Source organism: Hippocampus guttulatus, chromosome 1 (assembly GCF_054856545.1).
Source record: "Hippocampus guttulatus isolate MCC_2025c chromosome 1, RoL_Hgut_1.0, whole genome shotgun sequence".
In the NCBI taxonomy this organism is placed as follows: domain Eukaryota; kingdom Metazoa; phylum Chordata; class Actinopteri; order Syngnathiformes; family Syngnathidae; genus Hippocampus; species Hippocampus guttulatus.
Window position 1 is genome coordinate 19262092 of NC_141261.1, and position 26997 is coordinate 19289088.

General features: G+C 41.3%; 2 protein-coding genes across 2 annotated transcripts; both read right to left on the bottom strand.

Annotated features, from left to right (window-relative positions):
- Positions 1–331: 331 nt before the first annotated feature.
- On the bottom strand, positions 332–7394 carry ptk6b (PTK6 protein tyrosine kinase 6b). Its single transcript, XM_086116776.1, has 8 exons — positions 6894–7394; positions 6317–6435; positions 6062–6231; positions 5425–5587; positions 5193–5354; positions 3757–3938; positions 1962–2115; positions 332–1882 (listed from the first exon to the last, which is right to left on the bottom strand). Exons 1-8 carry the CDS (start codon positions 7379–7381, stop codon positions 1653–1655), a joined length of 1668 nt encoding a protein of 555 aa, XP_085972902.1. The 5' UTR covers positions 7382–7394; the 3' UTR covers positions 332–1652.
- A 240-nt stretch (positions 7395–7634) lies between these two features.
- Positions 7635–25575, bottom strand: srms (src-related kinase lacking C-terminal regulatory tyrosine and N-terminal myristylation sites). Its single transcript, XM_086116788.1, has 8 exons — positions 24812–25575; positions 22799–22920; positions 20870–21036; positions 19466–19613; positions 14338–14496; positions 13954–14135; positions 11237–11393; positions 7635–10309 (listed from the first exon to the last, which is right to left on the bottom strand). Exons 1-8 carry the CDS (start codon positions 25183–25185, stop codon positions 10110–10112), a joined length of 1509 nt encoding a protein of 502 aa, XP_085972914.1. The 5' UTR covers positions 25186–25575; the 3' UTR covers positions 7635–10109.
- Between the last annotated feature and the right edge of the window lie 1422 nt (positions 25576–26997).

The window sequence follows — 26997 nt, forward strand, 5'->3', positions numbered from 1 at the left end:
GTAAACTGTGCTTAATTACTTTTAGAGAGTTTCACTGCCACTGTTGCCTTGGTGATGAGTGTGCGCGTCTGTACATGCTTGTGTGAGTGAGTTGATGTGTTAGATAAACTAAACCATGCCATAGTCCCCAAATTATTGTATTTTATTGTTTTGTGTAAAAAAAGAAATAATAATAAGCAGGTGGAATAAGTTGGTACGATCTTAGGTGGTGTCACATTTGAGTTATTGAGTGTCGTGCATTTAAAAGTTGAGCGACGAAAAGAAGCACGAGGAATGCGGCAGAGAAAATGCCAGTTGCACATATTTTGTCAGATTACAAGGACTCAGCAAATACTGGGGGAAAAAAAGAAGTTCATCATTTATTAGATGTTTCCATGTGTATCAGTCCAACGTGATCCAAATGTGGTCGACTGACATGCTTTTTGCCTTACGTGCTTTTGCCTTAGCTGATTACAACTTGTCCTGTACAAATCTTGTTGTCTCGAACATAGTCTCCAGTTTCTGTAATACAGACTTTGTAAAACCCTAAATGATTTTGTATTTTTATTTTAACATGCGACATAATTTTCAACATCACTTTGGAGTGATCCAGGTTAAATACAGTACATAAAACATCACTCTGTGTTGCTCAACGCAAATACAATACATAAACATTTAGCAGAATACAACTATATATTCTTGATAAATATCTGAAACAAAAAGAAGAGATAATGGAAAAACTTTCTAATATAAAATTGTCAGAAATGAGCAGAAAGGACTCTGCGTTGAATTTTTAGCAGAGGGATTTAATACACAAAGCCAAATGCCAAGTACAGGTGTTTTCACAGGAACGATGAAATAATACTTGAGGGACTGTAAAAAAATAATAACGTAAGTGGGTCACAGGCTAATTGGCTAGAGCCACGATATTTTAAAGCTTAACTCTCTGTACCAGTACTTCACATTTTTGATAGCTCCTTTGCCTCTATTCATGAGATGCAAATCTGCTATCAAATAAGAGCTCCAGTGTTCAAAAGTAACTTGATCTGTGAAGATGTTTTTGATTGAAACAGCCCTTCATTTCAGCAAATACAACCTTCTAATGCAGCAAATACAACAAATAACTATTTTCAGTTTGTTATTACCGATAAAATGTCTTGCTACATTTCGTTTCCATAATCATTTGGAATGTGGTGTAACTATGATGTGAATTTGCGTGTTAATGTTTACCGAATGTTGGGTATAGTTCCAAAAGATTTAAGGTGTTTTTTCCCCAGAATGCCACGATGCAGAAGTCAAAAGCCCGAGGCAATATGGGACAAAAATGCCGAACGTAAATCATGCACTGCAGACATAATAAAACCATAAATTTATAAAGGAACAATATCTACTTATTTAAATTCTGAATGTATGGCCAAATGGTAAAAAATAACTGCTTCTTTTTTTTCGGCATTCGCAAGTCAATACCTCAGGGCATTTTAGGAAATGTTACATTTGTAGCATTTAGCCCACAAGTACGTTTAAACGTATTTGTGAGTATGTTTGAATGTATTTACAAGTACGTCCAAACGTATTTGTTGAGCATATTCTAACATATTTGCGTGTACCTATTTTCCAGTCAAAATATTGTTACTCCAGATTGTCAGGTCAACACTTCCGCAAACCGAAGCGTCTTAGTTGTCCGTCGATGGTGTTGTAGGTGCGGTTTTGTCTATATGTGCCAGAATGGTCCCATCGTAGATACTGTACATTTGATCCTTCAGCTGCCAGAAGTTGGGCCGGAGGTCAGGATCGGCATTCCAACATTTGCACATGGTTTCGTAGAAGAACAGCGGACAAGCCGGAGGCGCCGGCATCCTGTAGCCCGCACCGACTAACTTGTCCGCTTCCGGCCCGCTCAGACCTGCTGAGAGGAGCGCCTATCAAGCTCAGAATATCCCACTCATTGGCACGCGCTTTGCCGAGCTCAGCTAGCCACTTGCCTGGGTAGGGCACACCTCCATAGGTGACCATCTCATAGAGCAAGACGCCAAAGGACCACACGTCTGACTTGACCGAGAACTTCCTCTGGCTGATGGCTTCCGGCGCGCTCCATTTGTGCGGAATGGCTTTCTGGTACGCGAAATAGATGGGCTCCTGGGCCACCAAAAATGCCATTGTGTAACTATTCACAAACACACCTTAATGTGCCTGCAATTGAGGAAACGATGCCCCACCCTTCCTCAATATGACACTTCCTGTTTTTTTTCCACCAGGAAAAAAAACTATTGAAAGTGTAATTAAGTCTATTCACATGCGGAGACAAGACAATTTATATTTAGGTCTTTTATAATAGCTAAGCTATGCTAACAATTAACTGCTCAGTCCATTTGAAGTCTACTGCTAAACAGCAATACATAGGAAGGCACATAAATAGCCTCTCCTCACATCGCATTATGTGGAGACAGCATCTTTTCTGTCCATAATAACGCTATAAGATTAATACATATTGCATATACTGTATATGCAGTACAACGGTTCAGAAAAACAGTAAAAGCATTTTACAGTACAGTACATATTTAAAAAAACAACAACATTAAAATTAATATAAACACGAAAAACTTAAAACAAACAACACATATATAGAAATGTATAGCTGCACATACACATACATACACACATATACAGTAATCCCTCGTTTATCGTGGTTAATGGGGACCAAAACCACCCGTGATAAACGAAAATCCGCAAAGTAGCGCCCCCCCCCCATATAGGTACATGTACATAATATTTATAAGGCCAAATTTAATGGTATACATGCATGTAGAAGTACATTTGGAAGTAATTAACATGACTTAATGCTGTATACTAATAGATTTAAACATGTATAAATTAGGTTAGTTTATGAATAACAAAATACAGTAAACATATACTGTACATGTAGTATATGTTGCTCTTTGTGACTCGCTGTTGTTTTGCTGACTTTCACTGCTTCTCGCGAGCCTTTTGCGGACTTTTTGGGGATTTAATTTTTAATTTTTTTATTTTTTATGTATGTGTTTGAAAAAATCCGTGATGCACTGAAGCCGCGATAAACGAACCGCGAAATAGTGAGGGATCACTGTATATGTATTTAGCTGTTAATAAAAATTTGAGTTAAGTTGATTTTTGTAGAAAAAAGCACAAAACGAGGTCTTGCACTTAATGGCACAAATATTCACTATTCACATGCCCTCACAGAGCCGTGGCCGTTTGGCATATTCCAACAGGTATTATGATAGTAACAATACTGTGCCGTTATCCTATGATGAATAAAGTTGTTGTTAGCACACAGTTGTTGTCTGCACATTATTGGATATAACTTGGTAAAGTTTTACGTTGTGTCACTAACCTTTCCCCTCTATGTTGATATGAATCGATTAAGGCTAGCAGCGATTGGAGTTAGCCTCAATGTTAAACTTTTGGCTAACGTTGGACTCGTCTGCTAGCTTCCACTGCCCATGCGTGAGCAGTGGCGCCCTACGTCTGCAGAGCCACTAGCAGAAGAACGCGGCGTCTGTGGCATGTTGTCAAACATAGATCTTAATTATCTACCAATTATTTTTGCTCTTTTAAATCTGTTTGAGCAATGTGTCCATGATTTATTTGTTCATTTATTTTAAGTATCCGTATCATTCAATGTTACATGCATGACAAGGTGTCAGTCAGTCACTTCTGTAACAATATATAGACAATCCATGACAGTTAGCAGCTCTGCTAATAGACCATTTACAATTTGCAAAAAGAAGCAGCACACACCTTAATGACTTGGGTCAGTCCAAAATCGGCTACCTTGCAGATGTAGTCTTCTCCCACCAGGACGTTCCGGGCCGCCAAGTCTCTGTGGACAAAATTGTGATCCTCCAGGTACGACATCCCATCAGCCACCTGGCCAGCCATGTCAGACAGTGATGTCATATCCTGCTGTTGGCCCTCGGGACCTCAACATGAACACAAAGGAAACAGCTGAAGGATTGAGTCATGATACGGATTCTACAAGTTTATCTTCTACGAGTTTGATGTTATGTGTCAGATGCTTCATGGCAGTTGTAGGTAGCAGTAATTAGGTGTAATGGGTCAGCCACTAGATGCTAATAGTTGCTAGCATCTCCGCTGTAATGTGATTTGATGCTGCAGCCAGGCAGGACACGCCATAGTCTACTCAGATTAAATGAGATGGTCAATTCGAACATGTATCAGATTGGTAAAAAAAAAATTAAGTTAAGGTTAGTGGTATTCATAACGCCACACTACAGTCAGATGCTCCCCTTCTGGCCTGGATGCAGTAGGGCAGGGGTTGGGAACCTATGGCTCACGGCTTATTGTACTGACATTTTGATGAATTCACTAATGTATTCATTAAAATAGAGTTATATATATATATATATATATATATATATATATATATTTGGAAATGTATTTCAGTGAGAGCTATATATACACAGTATATATATATATATATATATATATATATAGCTCTCACTGAAATACATTTCCAAATATTTTGCTTTCATGGCTCTCTTAGTCAAAAAGGTTCCCGACCCCTGCAGTAGGGCATCTCCTCCCAAGATGCAGCAGCTGGAGCGAGTCCTGTCTAGAATTGATAGGGTTCATAACTAATTGGGCCAGTAACAAGATGCTACATGCTAAAATGCTAGCAGTAGTTTGTTGTAGCGTGTCAGATGCTAAATGCTAACAGTAACATAGCATAGTGTCGGATGAGCCACCGCAGCATGGTGGCCAGCTGTAGCAAACTCAAAGTGACGACAAAATGAGAGTCAAAAGGTTGTTCCCCCGGTTGTGCTCAAAATGTTGCGCCCGTTGCGAAAAAATGAGCTTCTGCTGTTTGAATGAAAAGTCACAGAAAAGTCTCAAGGACTCAATTACAAAATTGAACAGCAAGTCCGCCATTTTGATTTCAAACAGACATCGTGGCTACGTTTGAGAGGGTCCCTGCAAAGGGAAAAAAATAAATAACCCATATCGATCAAATTTCAGTGCTCAGCGTTAAACTGGGGTGTCACGAAACAGGACTAAGTAAAAAAACAAAACCAAAGAAAAGATGCCAACAGCATCAAATCATGGTGTCAAACTTTGAAAATCATCCAGGTCTCTTCTTGAAAACATATTCAACAAGAAGAGTCAGTTTTCCTCAAGCCAACATTTGCTAATTGTAAAAAAGTAAACATTTTTACTTCTGAGTAGGTTGAGCAAACTTCCTTTCTCCATCAGCTCGGTTATGATGTAATATGGCGAGGAGGCGGTACAGACGGCAAACAGCGAGATGAGGTGACGGTGGCGCAGGCGCTTGAGGATCTGCACCTCCCTCTGGAACTCCGAGTGGTTCTTCTCCGAGTCTGAAGACAAAGGGAAAACAAGGGTCACTGCGTAGAACCTGCGGGTGGACCAACGCGGGAGCGTAAATACCATTCTTGATGATCTTAATGGCCACACGAATGCATGACTTCCAACATCCTCGGTAGACGTCCGCAAAGTAGCCGCTTCCCAACTTTTCCTCCAAAGTGAACTCCTCCTTGGGTAACTCCCACTCATCCTCTGGGAATTGGAGTTCTGACAAGGGTTCTTCTCTCTGAAGGGCCACACACATGGACCCACACAGACACAATAATGAGGTAGGTAAACTGAGATAAATGAAAGGGCTTCCCACTGCAATATTGACGGTTTTTTAAATACATACAACTAGAAAAATATTTGAAGCACAAAAACTACATATCAGTGGTTCCCAGCCTTTTTGTGTTGCGTACCCCTGAGCTTTTTTGTCATACCATGAGTAGCCCCTCACTCATACAGTATATGTTGATGATTCCCCAAAAGTAGAACATTTTATTTCATCGACTTAATTTGAACATTGAATTCTCAAGCATTGTTTTCTTTTTAAGTCAAATAAAAAATAAATACATGAAGCCTATAATGACAAAAAAATATCTAAGAACCTGCCTTATACTGTATAACATGTAACATTTCCCACGAAAGATGGTAGCACCCCTCTCTCTTTCACTCTCTCTCTCCCCCTCAGCCCCTTTCCCTTCCTAGCCAGTATTACCGGCCTGCAGGGTTCGCCGAGTGTGTCCTCATTGCTGAGACGGAGGCGGTTGTTGCAATAGTGCGCGACCAGGAGGCTCAGCGACGGAAACTGCTGCATGCCATCCAAGTCGAAGAGACCGTCGGACGTTTGGACGATCTTGAAGTGTTTCACCCGACAGCTGGAACGCACTGTAAACAGGCACACACGCAGGCTTCCATCACAAATGACATGTTCACTCTCTGTTTTGTCCTCACCGGTGTGACATGATCTTGCCTGAGAGGACATATCCGACATGGTTCTCACTGGATCGGATGAGGAATGCTCCTGGTTTGTTTCCCGGTGCCATCAGAAGACTTTGGGCGTCTGAACGGTTCATGGTCCCGAAGTTCCATCTGACACACACACACACACACACACACACACACACACACACACACACACACACACACACACACACACACACACACACACACACACACACACACAGTCGTGCCGTTGGAATTTGTGACTCCAGAGGTTAACGTTGCTCATGGCCTGGGTTCGAGTCTATTTGAGAGTTCGACAGCAAAAGGGAAGACGAATACAAGTTGAACTTCTTCTGAGACCAAACTCATAATTCAAAAACAAGTTTATCTAATCATCTTTTCCCAAAGAGGTGCTGGGATGAAGTCGTGACGGGACAAAGTAACCATGGGGACAAAGTGGCTTTGCGTCCAAGTTGCATTGGGACAGAGTAGCGACAGGACAAAGTACTGTCTTCTCAAAGGAGCATCATCAACAGGTACCATCAGAACTGATGATATCTATATGTAGATGATAATCAAAATGTGTTAGCTTATTGTAAACTCACGGTTCCACCTGCATACTCGTCTCAGTTTTCTTCAGGTAGTTTCCGGGCACGATGCCGCTGTCAAGCGTGCTTCCGCTTTGGTCCAGCTGAGACACAGTCCACCAGTCGCCGCTGCGGCTCTGGACCTTGAACAGGTCTCCCGTCTGAAATGTCAATTCATTTGAGTTCCGGCCCTGGAAGTCCCACATCGCCTCATACGTGCTTCCGTGCTCATCATTGTCGGCTGGTGGTCCTTGCTGTGGTGGCGTTGGCGGTTCCAGGATTGATGCACTCTTGCCTTCCACCTTTGTCTTTTTGTCCCCGTAGAACCTCTGCCACAGAGCTGGGCATGTACTGCGCAGGCATTTGTCCATGATTGAGCGCCGAAGAAAAAGACGCCTTTGGTCACAATGGTTCGCAGCACCTGTTGAACCGGCAGTGACGCTACTGGATTTCTTGGAATGTTGCTCGGCGACTCGAGCAGCATGCGCCATGAAGGCGGCACACATGCGCTCGTTCTTGTTTTTTTCTTTTCATTAGTTCCGTGTGCATTCTGTCACGTCACCACACAGACCAAGCAGCCACACTACAGTACATATGAGGAGAAAAAGCACACTCTCGGAAATGATGGGAAATAAAGGCACAGTGAGGCAAAAGGGGACAATACTGAAAACAACAACAACAAACCTTATCTTTTCAAAACCGTAACTTTCAAGTAGTTCCTGGAACAGTTCGCGATCAAACTAAAATAGCAAGTCAAAGTATGTCAACATCGAAGAGAGAAAATACTTTATTTAGTTTGTGAGAATACTAGTCACTTCTTTTTTTTTTTTGAAGGCTCAAGAATGTAAATGTCATCAAGTAGCAAAGGTGCATTGTTTTCTTGCATTGCACCGCATGCAACCCTGTCAAAAAAAAAGTCGACAGCCGTGTAAACATGGCACTCCATCTGGAGGCCGCTGGAAGACTGAGTCAACATAATACTCTGTGCTGCTTTCGTCACAAGTCTTTGCTACAGTTAAAAGTGTGCTAAGACGAGGGGTGGGCAAACTTTGGTGATCAGGGGTCACTCTTAATTTTTTCAAAAGGACGAATGGGTGGGGCCATTTGATGAGGTAAGATTTAAGAATCTTTTTTTTTAAACAAAAACAAACAACATATGTAAAACATAAAACTTTTTATAAGACAAAACTAGTTATAAATCGATTATAAGTGATCAATATTAATTTATTTTGTAGAACCTATCATCGTCTTTACCAGGGGAGGGGGGGGGGTTCTTTCTGTAATTCCCTAAATAGCACCAGATATCTAAAGCCCTGACGAATAGGAAAGTGGTAATTGGTGTCAAATACATATGTTGAAGTGATGTATGTCGACTGTTCAAACATCTATGTTATGGGGAAGCTAATTATAGCAGAGAGCCAAGCGTGCATGCGTTTGCTCAGCTCAGTGGCTATTAAAAAAACTGAATAAAATCATCTGTAAGCTATTTAGTTTGAACAGTTATTTTGTAAGGTGAGTTTGAAATTAAATTTGAATTGTTTCAGGATCATAAAACTGGTGAGCAACACATTTTAATCATAAATTGCTTTATGTGTGCTGAAATGTATTTTTGACAGAGATTTCAAACAATTTTTTGAGCACATTAGGTTTTTGATCATCACTTGTTTGTGTGTGCGGGTTTGACCAATAAAAGCTGGCACAATATAGATATTACCAAGGGTTGTAATGTATAGTTGGAGGAAAAAAATCCATCAGTGGCTTATCCTGGTAGGCTAAAATTTAGAGTCACATCTGGCATACTTTAGACTCAAAATGGAATCTAAATTTAGAGTCTAAATTGTGCCAAGTGTGACAGTGGGTGTGAATGGTTGTTTGTCTATGTGTGCCCTGCATTTGACTGGCAACCAGTTCAGTTTATTTTTATTATTAGGAAAATCTGATGTGCAAGAGCTGGGGTCACCAACTCTGGTCCCTGGAAGCCCCCTATCCTACATGCTTTAGATGTTTCCGTCCTCCTGCACACCTGATTCAAATGGTCAGGATAATTATCAAGCTTCTACAGAGCTTGTTGATGAACTGATAGTTTGAATCAGGTGTGTTGGAGGAGGGAAACATGTAAAGCATAGGTGTCAAACTCAGGTCCTGGAGGGCCGCTGTCCTGCATGTTTTCCAAGTCTCCCTGTTGCAACACACCTGATTCAAATGATCAGATCATCAGCAAGCTCTGCGGAAGCTTGATATTGAACCTGTTTATTTGAATCAATTGTGTTGCAGCAGGGAGACTTGGAAAACATGCAGGACAGCGGCCCTCCAGGACCTGAGTTTGACACCTATGATGTAAAGCATGAAGGACAGGGGCCTTCAAGGATCAGAGTAGGTGAAAATGAGGGAAGATTTGGAATCAGCACCCCAAAAAAAATCTAGAGAGGATTACTTTAATCTCTGATTTAAAAAAAAATCTGTAAAAAAATGGTGGCATATTTACAGCTCAAACTATTAATATAGGAAACTGTAAACATTTTAAGGGCATCAATTACTTGTGGATTTTCGCTACTAAGAATGGGATTATTTTAAGAAACAATTAAAAATAAAGATAATAAAATAATTATTACAATAATAATAAGAATTATTATTATTGTAATAATTATTTTATAATATAAAATAATTAATAAGAACTATAATAATAAGAATTATTATTATCATTACAATAATAAATGCATTTTATTTTAGGGGGGAAAAATGTACAGTAAATTATCCCTCCCCAATTGTTTTTTTTTTTAAACGGACTCTTGACAATGCAATTGCTCAGAGGGCCAGATTAATTTTAAAAAAACAGAGTCATACTTTGCCCACCAACAGTCAGTGCAAAGTGATTTAGCAATGATTGCAAGCCTGAACACTTTCAGGGGCTCACATTTGTTCTTAACAAATGATAATGCTAAAGCTAATGACCAAAAGGAAATTCCATCTCCACTGAGGAATCACCAACATACCGTCTTCCTTTAAGAAAAACTGGAGGTTACGTTTGGACAAAAAGATTATCTTATGTCAGGCAGTTAATATGGCTAAACACCAGCCAGCACATCATTATTGCACATAGCGCCTGTGGCCTGCAGTCGTCATTGAGGAAACAGTCGTGGCTCAGTGAAGAATTCCATCTGGCTTCCTTCACGGCAGACCGTTTACGTCAGCGTCCATGGTGGCGATATTGTCCTCCTTTTCTCCGCCCCGTGGTCACACCTCGATGGTCTTGAAGTAGATACGAGCATAAATGGAGTCCAGCTGGCTGTGCAAAGCATGGAAGGAAGGCCTCTTGGAAGGATCGCCCGCCCAACAGTCCATCATGATGCGGTAGATGTTGTGAGGACATCTGCTCGGACACGCCAGGCGAGCACCAGATGACAGCAGGTCCAACACCTGCTTGTTGTTTTTGCCTGAAAAATTTTCATAGTCACGGAATGGGAGAATCTCATGAGACTAAAATACCGTATTGGCCCGAAAATAAGAAGGCCCTGATTATAAGACGACCCCCTCTTTTTCAAGACTCAAGTTTAAAAAAAGACTTTTTCAACACCAAATAAATTTTTATACAGAAAATAATTACAGTACATCTGGAACCAATGATTATAACAATATATTTGAGCGAAAAAGCATGTTATTTTGCCTCATTCAAATCTAAAGTGCAATCACATTCGCAACTGAATGGCTTCTGGTTTTTGAAATGTAAATTACATCATAAATTCTCCTCAGTTGCCGGTTAGCCTGGCCGATCTTCGACCCACTTTTCTCCAGATTGTCACTACGTTTCTCCATTTTCTATTATCGCTTCTATTATTTTCTTCTCTTTTCCTTCTTACCGGTATTTTTTATTTTTCTTCTTCGTGCTACCGCTATTTTTATTTTTATTCTTCGTGGCAGGGGTTCACTTTGGTCTGGGGAGTCAAGTTCAGCATTCGCTTCAATAATATCTGGCGCCATCTAGCGTCGTGAATGGGTATAACGTCTAGACCCCGAATATAAGACGACCCCCACTTTTTCAGTCTTATTTCAATGCAAAAAACACCGTCTTATATTCGGGCCAATACGGTAGGTATATTTTCAAAACCGTTAACTTTATGGCCATGTTGAGGCCACCCAAAGGGTAATTATTTGCTATATAAAACTTCTTTCTACATTTTTATGACACAAATCTGCTCTTAGGTTCTTGCGGTGTTGTGATATATGTGTAAAGAAACCATAAATTAATTATATTCCTCAATTTTGCGTTTTTTTTTCCTTTTTTGGGGGGACAAGTCACAGTATCACATTTCGCGGCATATCAATTGGAAATGTGTGTTGAATATTCGGATGTTACACGATACCTTCGTAGGGCATTTTCCCGCGCGACATCATCTCGTAGAGCAGAATCCCAAAGGACCACACGTCCGACTTGACGGAGAACTTCTGGTGAATGGCTGCCTCCGGTGCCGTCCACCGCACAGGGATCTTGGTGGTCCGGCTAGCTGTGTACACACTGTCCTGGAAAATGGCGCAAAAGTTGGTATTCCACAAAATAGACAGGAAGCGACGACACATCAAACAAAGCAAGACTCCTTTAAGTAGACCGAATTAGGATCCAATTTCTTTAAATCCATGTGTTTGTGAGGTTGACATTAATGCTTGGTAGGAATTGACCTGGCTGTCACAATTTTATACAAAAGTAACGGTTTGTTTAAAAATAAATAACAATATAGTACAAAATAAATCAAACGAAGGTGACAGTTAAGTATAACACACATTCAACTACTGGTAACACAAACGCACATATTACAAGGATTAATGTCATTATAACTTCATGAATTACATGAATTGCTCCACGCCGTGCATTCTTGGAACTGAGTGGTGTTACCGTCATTACCATCAAGTCTACGTTAATACTCCCATGGGAAAAGTGTTGCTGTGTTTTATATTCATGGAGGTTACAAAAATCAAGGATGCATGTTCTATATTGATAGTAAACGCTTTGGCATTGACAAGTCAGAAGTTATGACTTAAAAGTATATTAAGTCATGGAGGAGTAGTGAGCACGTCAACCTCACAGTGTAGAGGTCGTGGGTTAGATCCTAGCTTTGGCCTTCCTGTTCTCCCAGTGCCTGCGTGGGTTTTTTCCAGGTACTCCGGTTTCCTCCCACATTCCAAAAACATGCATGGCAGGCTGGTTGAACACTCTAAACTGTCCCGAGGTTTCATTGTGGGTGCAAATGGTTGTTTGTGTGCCCTGCGATTGGCTGGCAACCAGTTCAGGGTGTCCCCCGCCTACTGCCCAAAGACAGCTGGGATAGGCTCCAGCACGTGCCGCAACCCTTGTGAAGATAAAGCGGTTCAAAAATGGATGGATGGATGGATGGATGGATGCTACTGTGCTTCATATGACGACGTAATCGATGGAGGGTGGGTCCATTAGCATTAGCTTATTATAGGGGTGTTCACACGGCACACATTTGCTCCGGCGCTGCACCGATGTACAGTATTTTGTTGCGATATATTTTACACCGCAGCAAATTGTGTGGAGCGTTCACACGTACAAAGCCGCTGAGCGTGTCAGCACCGGCACAGCGTCGGTGCAGCCCCACTTACGTTCACACAGCAGTTTCTGCAGCGGAGCAAAACGACAGAAAACAAATGAGCTGTCGTGTTGGTTCTTTTTAAAACATATACTGTACACAACTCAAGCGACGACTGGACAGGCAGGTCCTTCTCCTTTCTCCATCTCCGTGCCTTCTGCTCGAGAGTGACCGCCCCCGAAAACGTAAATCAACGATGACTTCAATGACACTCAGAAAAGCAAACATGTAATGCGCCAAACAGAAAATCAAGAGAGGAAATCCCAAAATAAATTATATGGGGGGCGGGGGGTTGTGAACACACAACAAAGGATCAAACTACACAAACAACTCCGAGACAGTCCAGTCTCCTACAAAAGGAAAGATGTTACCAGCCAAGTCTTGTGTCGTTATTAAACAAAGACATCACGGAAGTCCGACAGAGAACGAAAGCAACGCGTTCTCACCGTACGTAATCAACTCTTAACAAGCATTTGCTCTGGAGCAAAATTAACCCAGTTGCGTTCACACGTGCAAATTTACATCGGTGCTGCTTCGCAAACGAGCATTTGCTCTGGAGCAAATTTTTAAACCACCTCCCTGATGTGGATCAGATTTGCTGCGGTGTAAGCTGTTTTCCGGGGCTACGCCGGAGCTAATTTGCACGTGTGAACGCTCTACTGGGGCAGCCACGGCGTAGCACTGGACCAAATCTTGCCGTGTGAACACCCCTCATGGTATGCATTGCTAAATGTGGTTTGAAGCACTGTTGTGTTCACTTCTTTGCACTTCACTGTATTCCTTGAAAAGAAATTGTACAGCCACATTCTAATTAGTTTCAAGGGGAAAAAAAACAATATATTGGGATGCATTATATAGGGACTTTCTTTAAAATTATCTGTCATTTGTTCACAAAAAATTTTACATATAATAATTCTCGTGGTATTGTTTATTTAGTATCGGTTAATACTCAAGCATTGAGTACGTGTAGAAAAAAAGGGTTATATAGCTATTTATAACACTGCTACCAAGATGCTAAATGTTATCCTGTGCCTATTGTGTTTCCGATTATGTGTAAGATAGAGGACGGAAGTGGCAAATTTCTCAAGATAAAGCAAAAATAAGTCCAACTCACTAACGGCAGCGCTGGACGTGAACAGCTGATCAGCTAGTAATGCACATTACACCAAGTGCCTAACTAAGGATAAAGATTAGTTTGCCATACATTATATACTGCACAAGCAGTTTCACCAGTGTCTTCATAATATTTTCAGATGAAATATGAAATATAAGCATGAATAGATGCATTTTGCAAACTGAAAAGGATTCCGTGCAGCAAAACATTTCTGGAGCATCAGGTGAAATTGCAACAAGAGACAATTTGATTGTTTGGACCTTTTATGATTTACTTTGCTTAACTTCATTTTACACGCATCACCCTGACGTCACATCTTTGTCTCACACACACTCACACCTGCTGTGTAACACGCACACACCTTGATAATACGAGCCAGCCCGAAGTCTGCCACCTTGCAGACCAGGTCCTCTCCCACCAGGATGTTTCTAGCCGCCAAGTCTCTGTGAACGATGTTCCGGTCTTCCAAGTAGGCCATGCCCTCAGCCACCTGACTGCCCATGAAGATGAGGTGAGCTGAGGTCAGCACCTGGCCTTCTGCAGCTAGACACACACAGGCACACTTTTCAATGAAAGCTGCATTGAAACCAGTCATAAAATGTCAGATGAATTTTCAATGCTGTGTTGATCAACAATGTTTGAGAGGTGACATGTGATGTAAAAGAAAGTGATTTGTGAATGTATTACCGGTAAGTGCCCGGAAAGGCAAATGAAACATGAGAGCATTTTTTTTTTTTTAACGCACAGGCCAGGTAGGACTTGAGGCTTCCTTTGCTCATCAGCTCAGTGACAATGTAGACTGGTTCTCCTCGGGAGCACATGGCCAGCAGCTGGATTAGTTTGGGATGGTGGAGGCTCTTCAGTGCCTGCACCTCCTTCACAAACTCGTCCTGTTTGGTGTCCTCTGAGAAAAAAATAAAATAAAATAAAAACACACACACACATTTACATAGTAAATTCCCATTCATACTGTATGTTCCAGACCAACCCGCAAAAGGTGAAAATGCACACAATACAGTGAGACCTAAAAAAAAAAAAGCAGTATAGTTTTACTGCTCCCATATGCTTTTTACCAAAATACTCAGAAGCTGTTCGAAATTAGAGGGAGTTGCTATGTTTTAAGGCAGGGTTCCCCAACCGCCGGTCCGCGGACCGATACCGGTCCGCAGGGCATTTGGTACCGGGGCCGCGTGGAAAGAACTTGCCTTAATTCCGTTTTATTTATTTCGGAATACGAAAGATGTTTTATTTTGAAAAAAATACCGGATTCTCCGTTACATCCATCTGTGTCACGCTTGACACGCGTCAAACCACGCTTCTGCGTCACGTGACCGATTCCGCTAAAAACACAATGAATAAAAAATGAGTAAAAAAACTGCTGGAGATCGCAAATGACGGCGACCTTAAAAGTACGTTTGAGCCAACTGGATTAAAGTTATGGCTGAATATTCTGAGATCGCCACAATAGCACTGTTGCTATTTCAGAGACATGCTACCTGTGTGAGGTGGGGTTTTCTGCAGCAACGGCGACAAAAACAAAATTACGAAGTAGACTGGACATAAAACACACACTTGAGGTGTCATTGTCTCCTATTACCACGAGATGGGACAGTCTGGTTGCAGAAAATCAAGCTCGGGGCTGTGGTGAGTCGTCATTTTCATGCACCTTGAATTTGCATTGTATAGTATTTTGAAGGCATTAAACATGACCATCGCGATCAGAGTGTTGCGGCCGGATTAGACGCTCCTTGTGTTTATTATTATATTTCGAAAACACCACCGTTTTCATGCAGCTCATACCATATTATTTTGTCGTATTATTTTCGCCACACCTTAAATGCCGGTCCCTGAAAATATTGTCTGACATAAACCGGTCCGTGGGGCAAAAAAGGTTGGGGACCCCTGATTTAAGGGGTACAAGCCTCAACAAAAAAAAAATCCCAAAACAGGAACAAACATTTAGCAATGATTTGTTTCTGTTTTAGGTGTTAATTTGTGCAGTCAATGAAACTGACCTGAAAACGTGTGAATTGGTTGCTGTTCGAAAGGTTCAAAAGTAAAGCACAACCCCCCCTCCCAAAAAAAAAACGATATAAATATCAGAATTAAGGTGGTAAATTGATTAAATCCTGTAATGTGATATTGATTATAGTGTGAGAGCTTAGTGATAGATAAATGTGCCCGAGTGTGTGCTTACATAGTCCCTGTACATACCGAAGGTTGTAGGCCATCGGTGTCAAACCCGCAGGCCAGAACCAGCCCCCAAGGAGTTTGATCAGGCCCGCGGGATAATTTAAAAGTGAAAAAATGCATAGAAGACACAGACTGAATATTTTAATGAGATGCAATTCATGGATTATCCGCTAGCACACTGTTTTCTCCTTAGTTTGTAAAGTGGAGGCAGGAATTAAATTTTGATTTCATATGCACATGTGTAAATGGTTTAAAAATTCCTTTGTTTATACATTTTGTTTAATCTTATAATACATTACTATATTTTTCAATACAAATTACTTGTTAAACTTTTGTGCCTTTGTACAAAAAGTGGGATCAGTGGCAATGCATAGATCTGAATGATCAAAGTAAATTGCACATTTGTCGAAAGGAAATCTAAGATGTTTCATGAAATGTTTTGTAAAAGATATGTTCTTTAAATTTTAACATTTTCCTAATGTTCTTGTGCTTCATTATACCAAAACAAAGGAAAGACATGATATTTTAGTTATTTATAGCAGAGTATGGTATAATTTTAATGGTCCGGCCCACTTGGTATCTACAGAGGCCGTATGTGGCCCGCAATGTGAAATGAGTTTGACACCCCTGGTTTATACAGTATGTTCATTACAATGACTGATTGACTGACCTAAATTAAACAAAAGTCATCACGTAAGAGTAAAAAGATGGAGTGGTCCCTTGCATTGAAAAAATAAGCCGAAGCAGTCAAACTGATAGGTAAAGCATCTTAGAGTTGTTTCTTTCAGGTGAGTAATAAGACTAGAATTAAGACTAAAAGAATAACAATTCAAAACAACAGCTTAAAAAAAATATTAAATTAATGGCCGGTCCCGACAAATCTCTGGGCCCCAGGCAACTGCCTACGTTTTGCCTACGCCTCCACATGAAACACTAGACGCTGATGCTGCTTGCCATTCAGTCTGAGATTGCACAATGGTTCAAACTGCCAATCAGAGCCTAAGCGAAGCAAAAAGAGAGAGTGTGTGTGTCATGATTTAATGCTGCCAATTCAATACATTGTGCAATTGCTTCTGGTGCGCCCACTTTGGCCCTCAGAAGAAAATATACCACGGTCATGTTGAAAAGTAGAAAAGAGTCAGTCTAAAACAATCACTGTAAACGTCCAATGGCTGAAAAGTCATTGCTCATCATACCATCCACAGCCAGGGTTTCATGAAATCAAATGCACAAACAGTATATAACAACCTTCCCCAACACACTGAAAAAACAAGCAGAGACAAAAGCAATATTTTAATGCCTTTTTTTCTTATCTCTCATGGTCTACTTCTGCCTAATGCACTGATTCGCTCGCCAACAACCAACCTACAGTATGAGAGTGATCAATTGTCACCGACGGCATTTCGCATACTGCCGCTCCATGACTCAGTCTGTCACATTATCTCTTAACTCTTCATAATTTTAAATGTTGTTTTTTACTTAGATTTGGTCTTGCTTATATTATATGTTGGGCAAGGTTGGTGTATTTTTAATGTCATGAAACCATGACTGTGGATGATATAAACAATAACTTCTTAGCCATGTTGAGCTGACCTCAGACTACACGAATGTAGTCAGATTTTGATCCGATAGACAATCCGTAGACACACAAATCTCGTAGCCAATTTTGAGTGCTCTTGACATGTCGTAGCCCGTGTAGTGTCCCGGACGACGACATGACATTCTCGCATGTCAGAATTTTTGTTCATCTTGCCGCATAGTTTGACATGTACTGTACTTAGTTCTTGTATCGGAAGGCGGTGTCATCATACTTATGACGAGAGACTGGATGTGGTGCGCACAAACAAACAAACAAACAAAATGGCCCCAAAATGAACAGACAGTATTTGGGCTGCTCTCCGGTGGAGCGATGATGCGGAGGAAACATTTGTGTCCCTGCCTGTTTGACGCTGAAAAATATGTTTTGCAAATACAAATGTGGTTGCATCCCTTAGTTCATTGACACAGTAATTTTCTACTTTACATGCTTCATAATTTCTTTACTATACGGTAAATAAAGTTTGAAGTTATCTGAGAAAAAGAAATGTTAAAATGAGTGTGGCACATTCAGCCATACATTTATCTTGGTCATTTTCATGCCACTCGGTGGCATGAGTGTAGGCTGAAACCTTGTAAATATACCCTTGAAGTCATCTCGATCTGTTTTAGTGGTGGCAGGTTTTTTGTCCACCTGTAATTAAAATGTATATTAATTTATTTCTCAGTGCCTGTTTCGTGATTTTTTTTTTAAATTGAACAATAATGTGGAGTCATTAAACAAATTTGTTACCTTAAGTTATTTTTGGAGAATAGACAGTCCATACCCTCTCCCCACCATTCAGGAATGGTTTTTTTTTTTTTTTTTCAGAGAACAAACCCACGTGGACAGAATGCTTCCGTCGACATGACTCACAGCTGCTTGTCCAGCCTCCCCAACCTGCGACAATGGACTGAATCATGACAGAAGCACGCGAGGATTGGGCAAGGTCTGATCGGTGACGGACTTGGAGTGTGAGACATTGTACGACTTTTATCTGGTAGCCTGACAACTCAACAGTCGTGAATGACAAAAGAGTGATGCAATTTGACGAGGCCGTCGGTTGTCTGCTGAGGAGGGAAAGTAATAATCTTGATTCATGTTCACGACAAGTATCAATCACTGTTACAAAAACAATTGCTGGAGTTGGTGCAAACCGATTTATATCCAGTAAGAGTAGTTGGTCAATCTAAATGTGTGGAAGCAGAGCATCCAAGTGCCTCTTGGTATAACTCTCACGGCAGTAAGGCAGAACTAATTATCTGCAGCACAGAATTACGTTAATCAATTAATCAATCTTTGCCGTGGCCAGAGGGGTGGCAGAGTAGCCAGTGATGGGCGTGTCCACCACTTAACTCTGGCCCTGCAAGGGTGTCAAACTCATTTCACATTGTGGGCCACACACGGCCTCGGTAGATGTCAAATGGGCCGGACCATTAAAATTATACCATACTCTGCTATAAATAACCAAAATATCATGTCTTTCCTTTGTTTTGCTATAAAGAAGCATAAGAACATCCGGAAAATGTTGAAATTTAACGGACATATCTTTTACAAAACATTTGATGAAATGACTTAACTCTCCGTTTCAATTGGCCTGCCTAAGTCTGCTGATAGGTCCGAAATCCTGTCTGCTAGAGTATTCCTCGTCAGGCCTATATTGGCAAAAGCTTATCGCGTCTCGGGACATACAAGGTCAGCCGCCTTCATCGTGCAGCGTTTAACAAAGTCACCGTTGGAATGGGAGCCAAACAGCGTGCTCCCTAGCGGATAATCAATAAATTGGAGCATATTAATTGTTTTATGTTGAGAGGGAAGAAATTTCATCTGTGCTGTATGTTACCCATACAGCACATTTGACAATAAAGTTGTATCCAATCCAATCCAAATTAAAAGATATTCATTCCGTGTCTTTTATGCATTTTTTTCACTTTTAAATTATCCCGCAAGCCTGATCAAACCTCCCTGGGACCCGGTTCCAGCCCGTGGGCCGTATGTTTGACACCTCTGCTCGAAACAATATTGTTTGTGAGCCTCAACTGCGTGCTCTCCGTGGAAACACCTCCAGTGTACGAGTGGCGTGTCATTGATTGCGGTGCTGTACCTTGTTTGAGCATCTTAATAGCCACTCGCTTGTTCTCGGCGGTCCACAGAGCCTCCCACACTTCTCCAAAGTGCCCTTCGCCCAACTTGCGATGCAGCTTGAACTCCTCGCGAGGCCTCTCCCAAGGCTCCATGTCGTAAATCTCCCGCTGCAGAGCACAAGCATGTGAGTTCACGTCACAAGACGCACGGGTATGGGTGCATGTGTGTCATCAGTGTTACACGCGGCAGGTTCCATGCTGGTTCTTCTTTGAGGAACTCTCAAGGACATGCTTGAGTGACCTCAGCCTCTCCGCTGATGATGAGGATAAGCGAGAAGAAAAAACATTTGTTTGTTTGCCACTGGTGAAGAAGACAAGCCAGACGACTTTTCGTGATCATCTTTTATTGTTAGTGTGCCACAAACAAGATCGACAGTGAAAGCGTGTGACATTTGTTAAGTCAACGCAATGTAAAAGTGTTTTAAAAAAACAACAACAAAAACCATAAAACAGTTGAATAGTAATAACAAAGGACTGAAATGTCACTTCTTAAATAACATTTGTGAACCATAAAAAGAAAACAAACACATTTATAGAGAACAATGTCACACTGTGTCTGCTTGTTAACATAAACAAGCACACCTCATTGAAATGCTTGAGAATTGAAATATTTAAGTGTGTTTTAATCCCGTACAATTATTGTTACTACATTACAATATTGTACATATGTTGTTTATAATTAATGCTGTGATATTGCAAAGATTACAGCGGACGGAACCAAAATAATCATGAGAGAATCAGTTTTGAAATCATGAGACTCATTTCTTCAAGAAGAAAGTTGAAATATAAGAATAAAATAATGTTTTTTCCCCAGAAAAAGTTTTATTTTGAGGGGTTTTTTTCTAATTTCAGTGTTGATGGGGGGAAAAGTTGGACTATATTGATAATAAATTATTATAGTTAGTTTTTGTTTTTTTTTTTATGAAAAAAATTTGTAGCTCTCCAAAAATCACGCTTCATTTTAGAAAAAAGTGCAGCACAAAAACACATTGTACAAGAGTATAGTTGTATTTTTTGTTTGTTTGTTTTTTTTGGGAGGGAAAGGTTGTATGTAGCTTCCCAAAAAGCTTGAAATGTGATGAGAAAAGATGTACTTTTAACCCCCCACCCCCCCAAAAAAATCCTTAAAGATCAGTACGTTGAAAAAAAACCCCTTTTTTTTCCTAAAGAAAAAAATCATAACCATAGCAGTATAAAGCCGTATTTTTTTTCTTTAAAAAAAAAAATTGGTAAAAATGGAAAAAAAGCCATCAGTGATGAGTTCCAAGTGAGCAACATGGTCAGCTGCTAACAGCTCATCAGCATGTATGGTACTATGATTATGAATACCTTGTGTATTAATATTCGCCTGCATGAAGCTTTACCTGCTGAGCACAAGGTTCCGCCAGCAGCACGCCCAAACTGCGATGGTTCTTCTGATAGTACGAGACCAGCTCGCCCAGCGTCCCGAAGGAGATCTTGTCGGACACAAAATAGGCGCCGATGGAGGAGCGTTGCACACGGAAGTGGAACACCTTCCCATCGCTCCGAGCTGGAAGAGTGAAACAAAGATGAAATTTAATACACATGTCCATATAAGAGGAAAAGTGTTTTCAATATCCATCACAATATATAAAACCGCAGAGGGAGCATGTACAATTCCTTGGTTGCACCGAAAAACTGTTTTGGGATATGAAGACACCGTATATGGACTGCTTCCCCAATGCTGAACAGGGGAGATAATGGGGGATAAAAAAAGAGGGGGGAGTGAAAATAAAGGAATATTTATTTGTTTTCGAGTCGGGATATTTTGAGAGGAATTTTTTTTTTTAAATTACAACAACAAAAAAATTCTATGGAATTGTTCATCTTGAAAAAATAAACATTTAAACCTATGAGAATGATGTAATACAGAGTCACCAACGGAAACGAAGAGTAACTTCTTGGCTACTGATTATTACAAAAGGCTACCAGTTAGATATACACTTCGGAAAGAACACATTTTTTAAATTACCCTTCAAGGGGAAGTCAATCCAAACATTTTCTTAATTTGTTCTATGCACTTCCACTAGTCTAAACACAGCATTATGATTAATATTGTACCTGTGGAATGTGATTTAAGCAGCAAAATCCACCTGTTTTTACCCATCTCAGAGAGCGGTCATTTTGCCACTTTCTGTCAACTGAAAATTACATCACAGTGGCTTCAGGCTCAGGTAACAACCAATCATTTTCTTAAGATGAGTAGGTAAGCTGTTTAAGAACAGGCACCACGTTGAGAGCTATCTATCTATATACCAATATAGATAGATCGACACAAATCCGCGAAGTAGCGACCAATTAACATATATATTTTTAAAAAAGCCCCACATGGGCCTTTGCGCTTGAGCAGAGCGCGCGCGCGCACACACACACACGCGCACACACACACACACATCTCAACTGCTTTATCCTCACGAGGGTCACAGGCGTGCTAGAGCCTATCCCAGCTTTTTTCGGTCAGTAGGCGGGGGACACCTTGAACTGGTTGCCAGCCAATCGCAGGGCACACATAGACAGAAAACATTCACACCCACAGTTACACCTAGGGACAATTAGAGTGATTAATTACCCTATCACATACTGTATGTGTTTTGGAATGTGGGAGGAAACTGCAGCACCCGGAGAAAACCCGCGAAGGCACGGGAAGAACATGCAAACACCACACAGGAGGATTGAATCGAACCCATGACCACCGACAAAAAGTCAATGCTGGGAGTTAATGGTGATGTCAGCAGTTTTCTAACTAAAATCGTTATTTTCTCAAGAAAAAAAGGGTACAATTGCAAAGAAAATAAATCTAAATCTAAAGCGTTTAAAGCAATATTTTATAATATATTACAATGTAGTTGTGATATTTCAGGGGAAAAAAATCAAAATTTTACTGGTATTATGTGGGAGGTGCAAGGGGGAAAGAAGATACAAAACCATTTTAAAAATCCACCATAAAATGAAGTCATAATTAAATCAGACTATCATTTTTTTTTCAAGTAAAAAGTCAACAATACCTGATTTAAAATCCTAAAAAAAAGTAAATTTCATAATATTTTATAAGATTTTTTTTATTTTACAAGGGACAAATTTGGATCTTTTCAAAAACAAAATCATGTTTTCTTGAGAAAAAAGGTGACAGTTTACAAAGAAAATAGGTCAGAATCGAGAAAATAGAAAAGTCATAATATGACAAGAATAAAAATGCAGTTTTTTGGTTTTAATCCTGCCTTTCACCAAAAAAAAAAAAAAAAGTGTACAAACTATCAAACACACACACACACCTGAGATGGTGTACTCATCACTGTGACTCTCACTGATGCGTACCAGGAAGCAGCCATCTTTGTTTTGGGGGGCCAGCAGCAGCTTCTCGGCTTTGGTGCGGTTGATGTTGCCGTAGTACCACCTGCACACACACCGTACACCCCCACTTTAGAGCCAACTACGGACCTCACCACCAACCTGCAAAAATGACATTTCTTCACGCAATTGGTCCCTCTTCACTCATTGCTCTCCTCAAATCCTCAACGGTGGGAGGAGCTAATATGTGGAGCAAGGAGGTTGCACATAAAGAAATGAGATTTAGCAAAACATACAAACGGAAGAATGTAAACACTAAACTGGTCGGCACAGTTCAACATGGTGGCTGTGGGATCATTTGCTTCTAGCTGAGAATCAGGGATGTGTGTGTGTGTGTGTGTGTGTGTGTATGCAACGATTTGTGTGGGCGTATCACTCAGACTACATCGAAACTAATGAGAGATTAATTTAAAAATGTCATTCTTATGGGGATTTTTTTTGTCCTGTTTTTTTGTGCCAAAGCAAGTGTTGATATCCATGTGTACTTCTGACACAAAATCTCCTCATACAATGAAACACATGTGGAATACAGTTTCACCAAAATGCCCCATCATGCACGAAAACATCAAAAATTGCTTTCTGATTTTGTTTTTGGTTTCTGGTTTTTCTGTGACATATATTTTTAAAAGAAGCAGGAGCCCAAACGCAGTTCTTTTTACACCAGTGCAACACTTAACCCTGAGAGGGATTATTTACAGTGTATTCGCATTATTTTCTATGCATTTTTTTCCAGAATAAGAGAGGCTGACCAGCATCTTGAACAGATCATCAGATGAAATGAATAAAGAACATAAAATGAAATCTAAACATTTTTAACATTAGTGGGGATCAGTGCAGGAGCTGTAGTAATGGATCAGTTTTCTCTGAGCGTTAAACCGGTTCAGCGCAACACCTAAAATAAGAGCAAGGTCAGCGTCAACAAAGCCACAGTATTTCAAAAGTCACGTTACTTTTGAGCCCCCGTTAGTAACAACGGAATTGTAAATATTCTGTTCTCGGCCTGGGCGAAACAGCCCAAGTACATAAACTTGATTTCAGACAACAATATATTGGTTATCTAAATTCAGATGATAAATAAAAGCCATTAGTCCTAATCTGTTGCAGGGTCAAATAGTCATACATGTGTAAAAATAAGATAACCACAAGAAAAGACACTACTAGTGTTAAAATTGACAAGGCGTGCAGTAATGTCACTTCATGTCTATTATTCTTTTAGCGGCCTCGTTGACGCCACACCTTCTTAAAGAATAAATGTCATCGGGACAAAAGCCAAACCAAAAGCGAAACATGTTAACCCCATGAAGCTCTGTTATCTCAACTCTCATGAACAGCAGGTTTTGGGCCATTTAGGAAGTCACATTTTCCTTCAAATTGCCAATATACATGAAGTTTGGCTATTCGTGACCAGGCCCAATTCCCTGAGAATAGGGTCAACTGTACAGTATTAACAAATTGTTTAAATAGATTGGTCCACCTTCTGATTGAATCGGTGAGTGGTCATTGTTATTATTACTATTTTTTTTTTTGATGGCTCCAAGATCCTGATTGTGTGAAGGCTAACATATACAGCTCTGGGGCGAAAAATATGGAACCAAAAAAAATCAGGTCCTTTCTGGTATTATGACAAATTTATATTTCCTGCACATAAATTGTCTAAATGAAAATCTGTTGGTGGGAGGGGTGGGGGGGTACTGAAGTTATGTTGTCAGTAGTTAACAGAATTTTTTTTTACATAGAAAGCAAAACTTATATTTTTTTCAAGAACGGAATGCCACTTTCTAATTGCTCGTGTGTCTTATTCGTGTTGGTTCTTCAACTCAATCACGATGGAGCAGGTCTGAGACAGCCTTGAAACTGACCTGAAATCAGTTCGCTATCGTTGAAGTGAATCATCCAGGCGGCATTAACCGACCTGAAATTAGGCGGCGCGCACTCACTTGTGTTTGGCAAACTCGTCCTGCAGAACCGCCACATAGTTGGCAGGAATAAGTCCGGAGTCCAGTGACCCGGTCAGTTTCTTGGCCAGCACATAGTCGCCTCGCTGCTCCAACACCGAAAGCTTGTCGCCCTCCCGCACCGTCAGCTCGTCATCGCTGCGGGCCTCGAAGTCGAAGAGCGCCGCGTACAGTTGGACCGGCCTCTTCTTGGGCGACGGCACGCGAATGTCGCCCGACACCGTCCGGATCTCGGCGGTTTGCGCGGCCCGGTTGGCGATCACATGGTTCGACACGCTGGGGTAGCGGAAGTCTGGCCAGATGCAGTCCCAGAGGCGCTTCAAACACGGCATGCAGGAGCGGCAGCAGCCCTCCATGACCTCCGGATCTTACGACCGTCCTTCAACCGCTGAATGCGAGCCACCGCAGCCCAGAAGTAGCCGCGCCGCGGTGCTGCTCTCCTGCGCGGCGGGGATGAAGCATTGTTCCGGGCCAGCAACGGCGGGCTCCAGATAAGCCGGACCGACCGGTTTTTTCCCTGTTGGGCGCATGGACGCGGGCCGCCGCGAGAATGCGGAAGCGGCCGAGGACTCCCGAGGTGGCGGCTTCGCGCTCGGTTCTGGACCGGCTGACACGAGCCGTGCCAGATACAAAGTTGAACGCGTGACGAAAGACGGCGTGAACGTGCCTCCTTAAAAGTATGTTTGGCTCTTGGGTGTGCGACACCTGACAGGTGCGCGGGCTCACGGTCGCCCACACTCTCAACAATGAGCAATGGCACTTTTCGGTGTGACGTCACATGTAATTTCGAGTGGCAGAAACTCAGATTGCATCCAATGGTGCGTTGAAATACAACGTTCTAAACACTCGTGTCTCCACTCATCTTTCCACCCTAAAATAAACCAAAATCCCATTAATGCATTCTCGCCTCCATCCATCCATCCATCCATCTATGCATTTTCTGATCCGCTTTATCCTCACAAGGGTCGCGGGGCAGACGGCAGCCTGTTCCAGCTGTCTTCGCGCAGTTGGCAGAGGACACCCTGAACCGGTTGCCAGCCAATCGCAGGACACACAGAGATGAACAACCATCCACGCTCAACACTCACACCTATGGACAATTAAGAGTGTCCAATTAGCCTGCCACACATGTTTTTGGAATATGGGAGGAAACCAGAGTACCTGGAGAAAAAAACCCACGCAGGCCCGGGAAGAACATGCAAACTCCACACAGGGAGTTGAATTGAAAGGTACCTCTGCACTGTGAGGTTGACGTGCTAATCACTGGAGCACCGGACCACCCCATTCTAGCCTCCCCTTACAAAAAATGTTTTAATATCCATTCCTTAAAGGGTTATAACACCATTACTGTTGAGTGCTTAGAAAGCAAATAAAATGTATTATTATTATTAGCAATGCTACCCGTTAGCCCGTTAAATTTTTTTTTTTCTCGATTATGCATTAGCATTAAGCTAGCAGCGGTATTCTTAAGGCAACATTTTTCGATTGTTTTAAGTACTCATTATCCATCCATTTTCTAATCCGCTTATTCTCACAAGGGTCGCGAGCAATCTGGAGCCTACCCCAGAACAGGCTCCATGTTGAGTTATCTCTCTCTCTCTCTGTATATATATATAGATAGATATAGATAGATAGATATATAAGATAACCTTTATTTGTCCTACCCTGGGGAAATTTGCAATGTACAGCAGCAAAATTGGAGGGGGGGGGGCGACAAAGTGTTTCAAAAGAACTGTACACAGTTCAATATAAGTGCAATATAAAATATAGCATTAGCAATATATTTATAGAATAAATATAATAAATAAATAGCATAGAAAAACACAGCATAAGGTGGCTGTGCTATTTACAATGGTTACAGGTTTTCATGTCTTTATTCAGCAGCCGGTAGGAATGAGCGGCAGTATCTCTCCTTCTTGCAGTACGAGTGTAAGAGTCTCTGGCTGAAGGAGCTACCCAGGGCGCACACACACACACACACACACACACACACACACACACACACACACACACACACACACACACACACACACACACACGAACATACGCACACACATTAATCCATCTGTTATCTCACCTGCTTTATCCTCATGTCGCAGACATGCTGGAGCCTATCCCAGCCTTCTTTGGGCAGTAGGTGGGATGCATCCTGAATTGGTTGCCAGCCA

What these genes read in the sequence shown, in the direction of transcription:
- ptk6b (XM_086116776.1), bottom strand. Translation starts at nt 7,381, where the DNA reads ATGTGTGCCGCCTTCATGGCGCATGCTGCTCGAGTCGCCGAGCAACAT. An exon ending in ACGAGTATGCAGGTGGAACC is followed by an intron (nt 6,436 to 6,893) that starts GTGAGTTTACAA and finishes TGTGTGTGTCAG; the next exon opens with ATGGAACTTCGGGACCATGA. An exon ending in TGTCGGATATGTCCTCTCAG is followed by an intron (nt 6,232 to 6,316) that starts GCAAGATCATGT and finishes GCCTGTTTACAG; the next exon opens with TGCGTTCCAGCTGTCGGGTG.
- srms (XM_086116788.1), bottom strand. Translation starts at nt 25,185, where the DNA reads ATGGAGGGCTGCTGCCGCTCCTGCATGCCGTGTTTGAAGCGCCTCTGG. An exon ending in CCTCAAGTCCTACCTGGCCT is followed by an intron (nt 14,136 to 14,337) that starts GTGCGTTAAAAA and finishes GTGTGTGTCTAG; the next exon opens with CTGCAGAAGGCCAGGTGCTG. An exon ending in CGGGAAAATGCCCTACGAAG is followed by an intron (nt 10,310 to 11,236) that starts GTATCGTGTAAC and finishes AAAATTTTTCAG; the next exon opens with GCAAAAACAACAAGCAGGTG.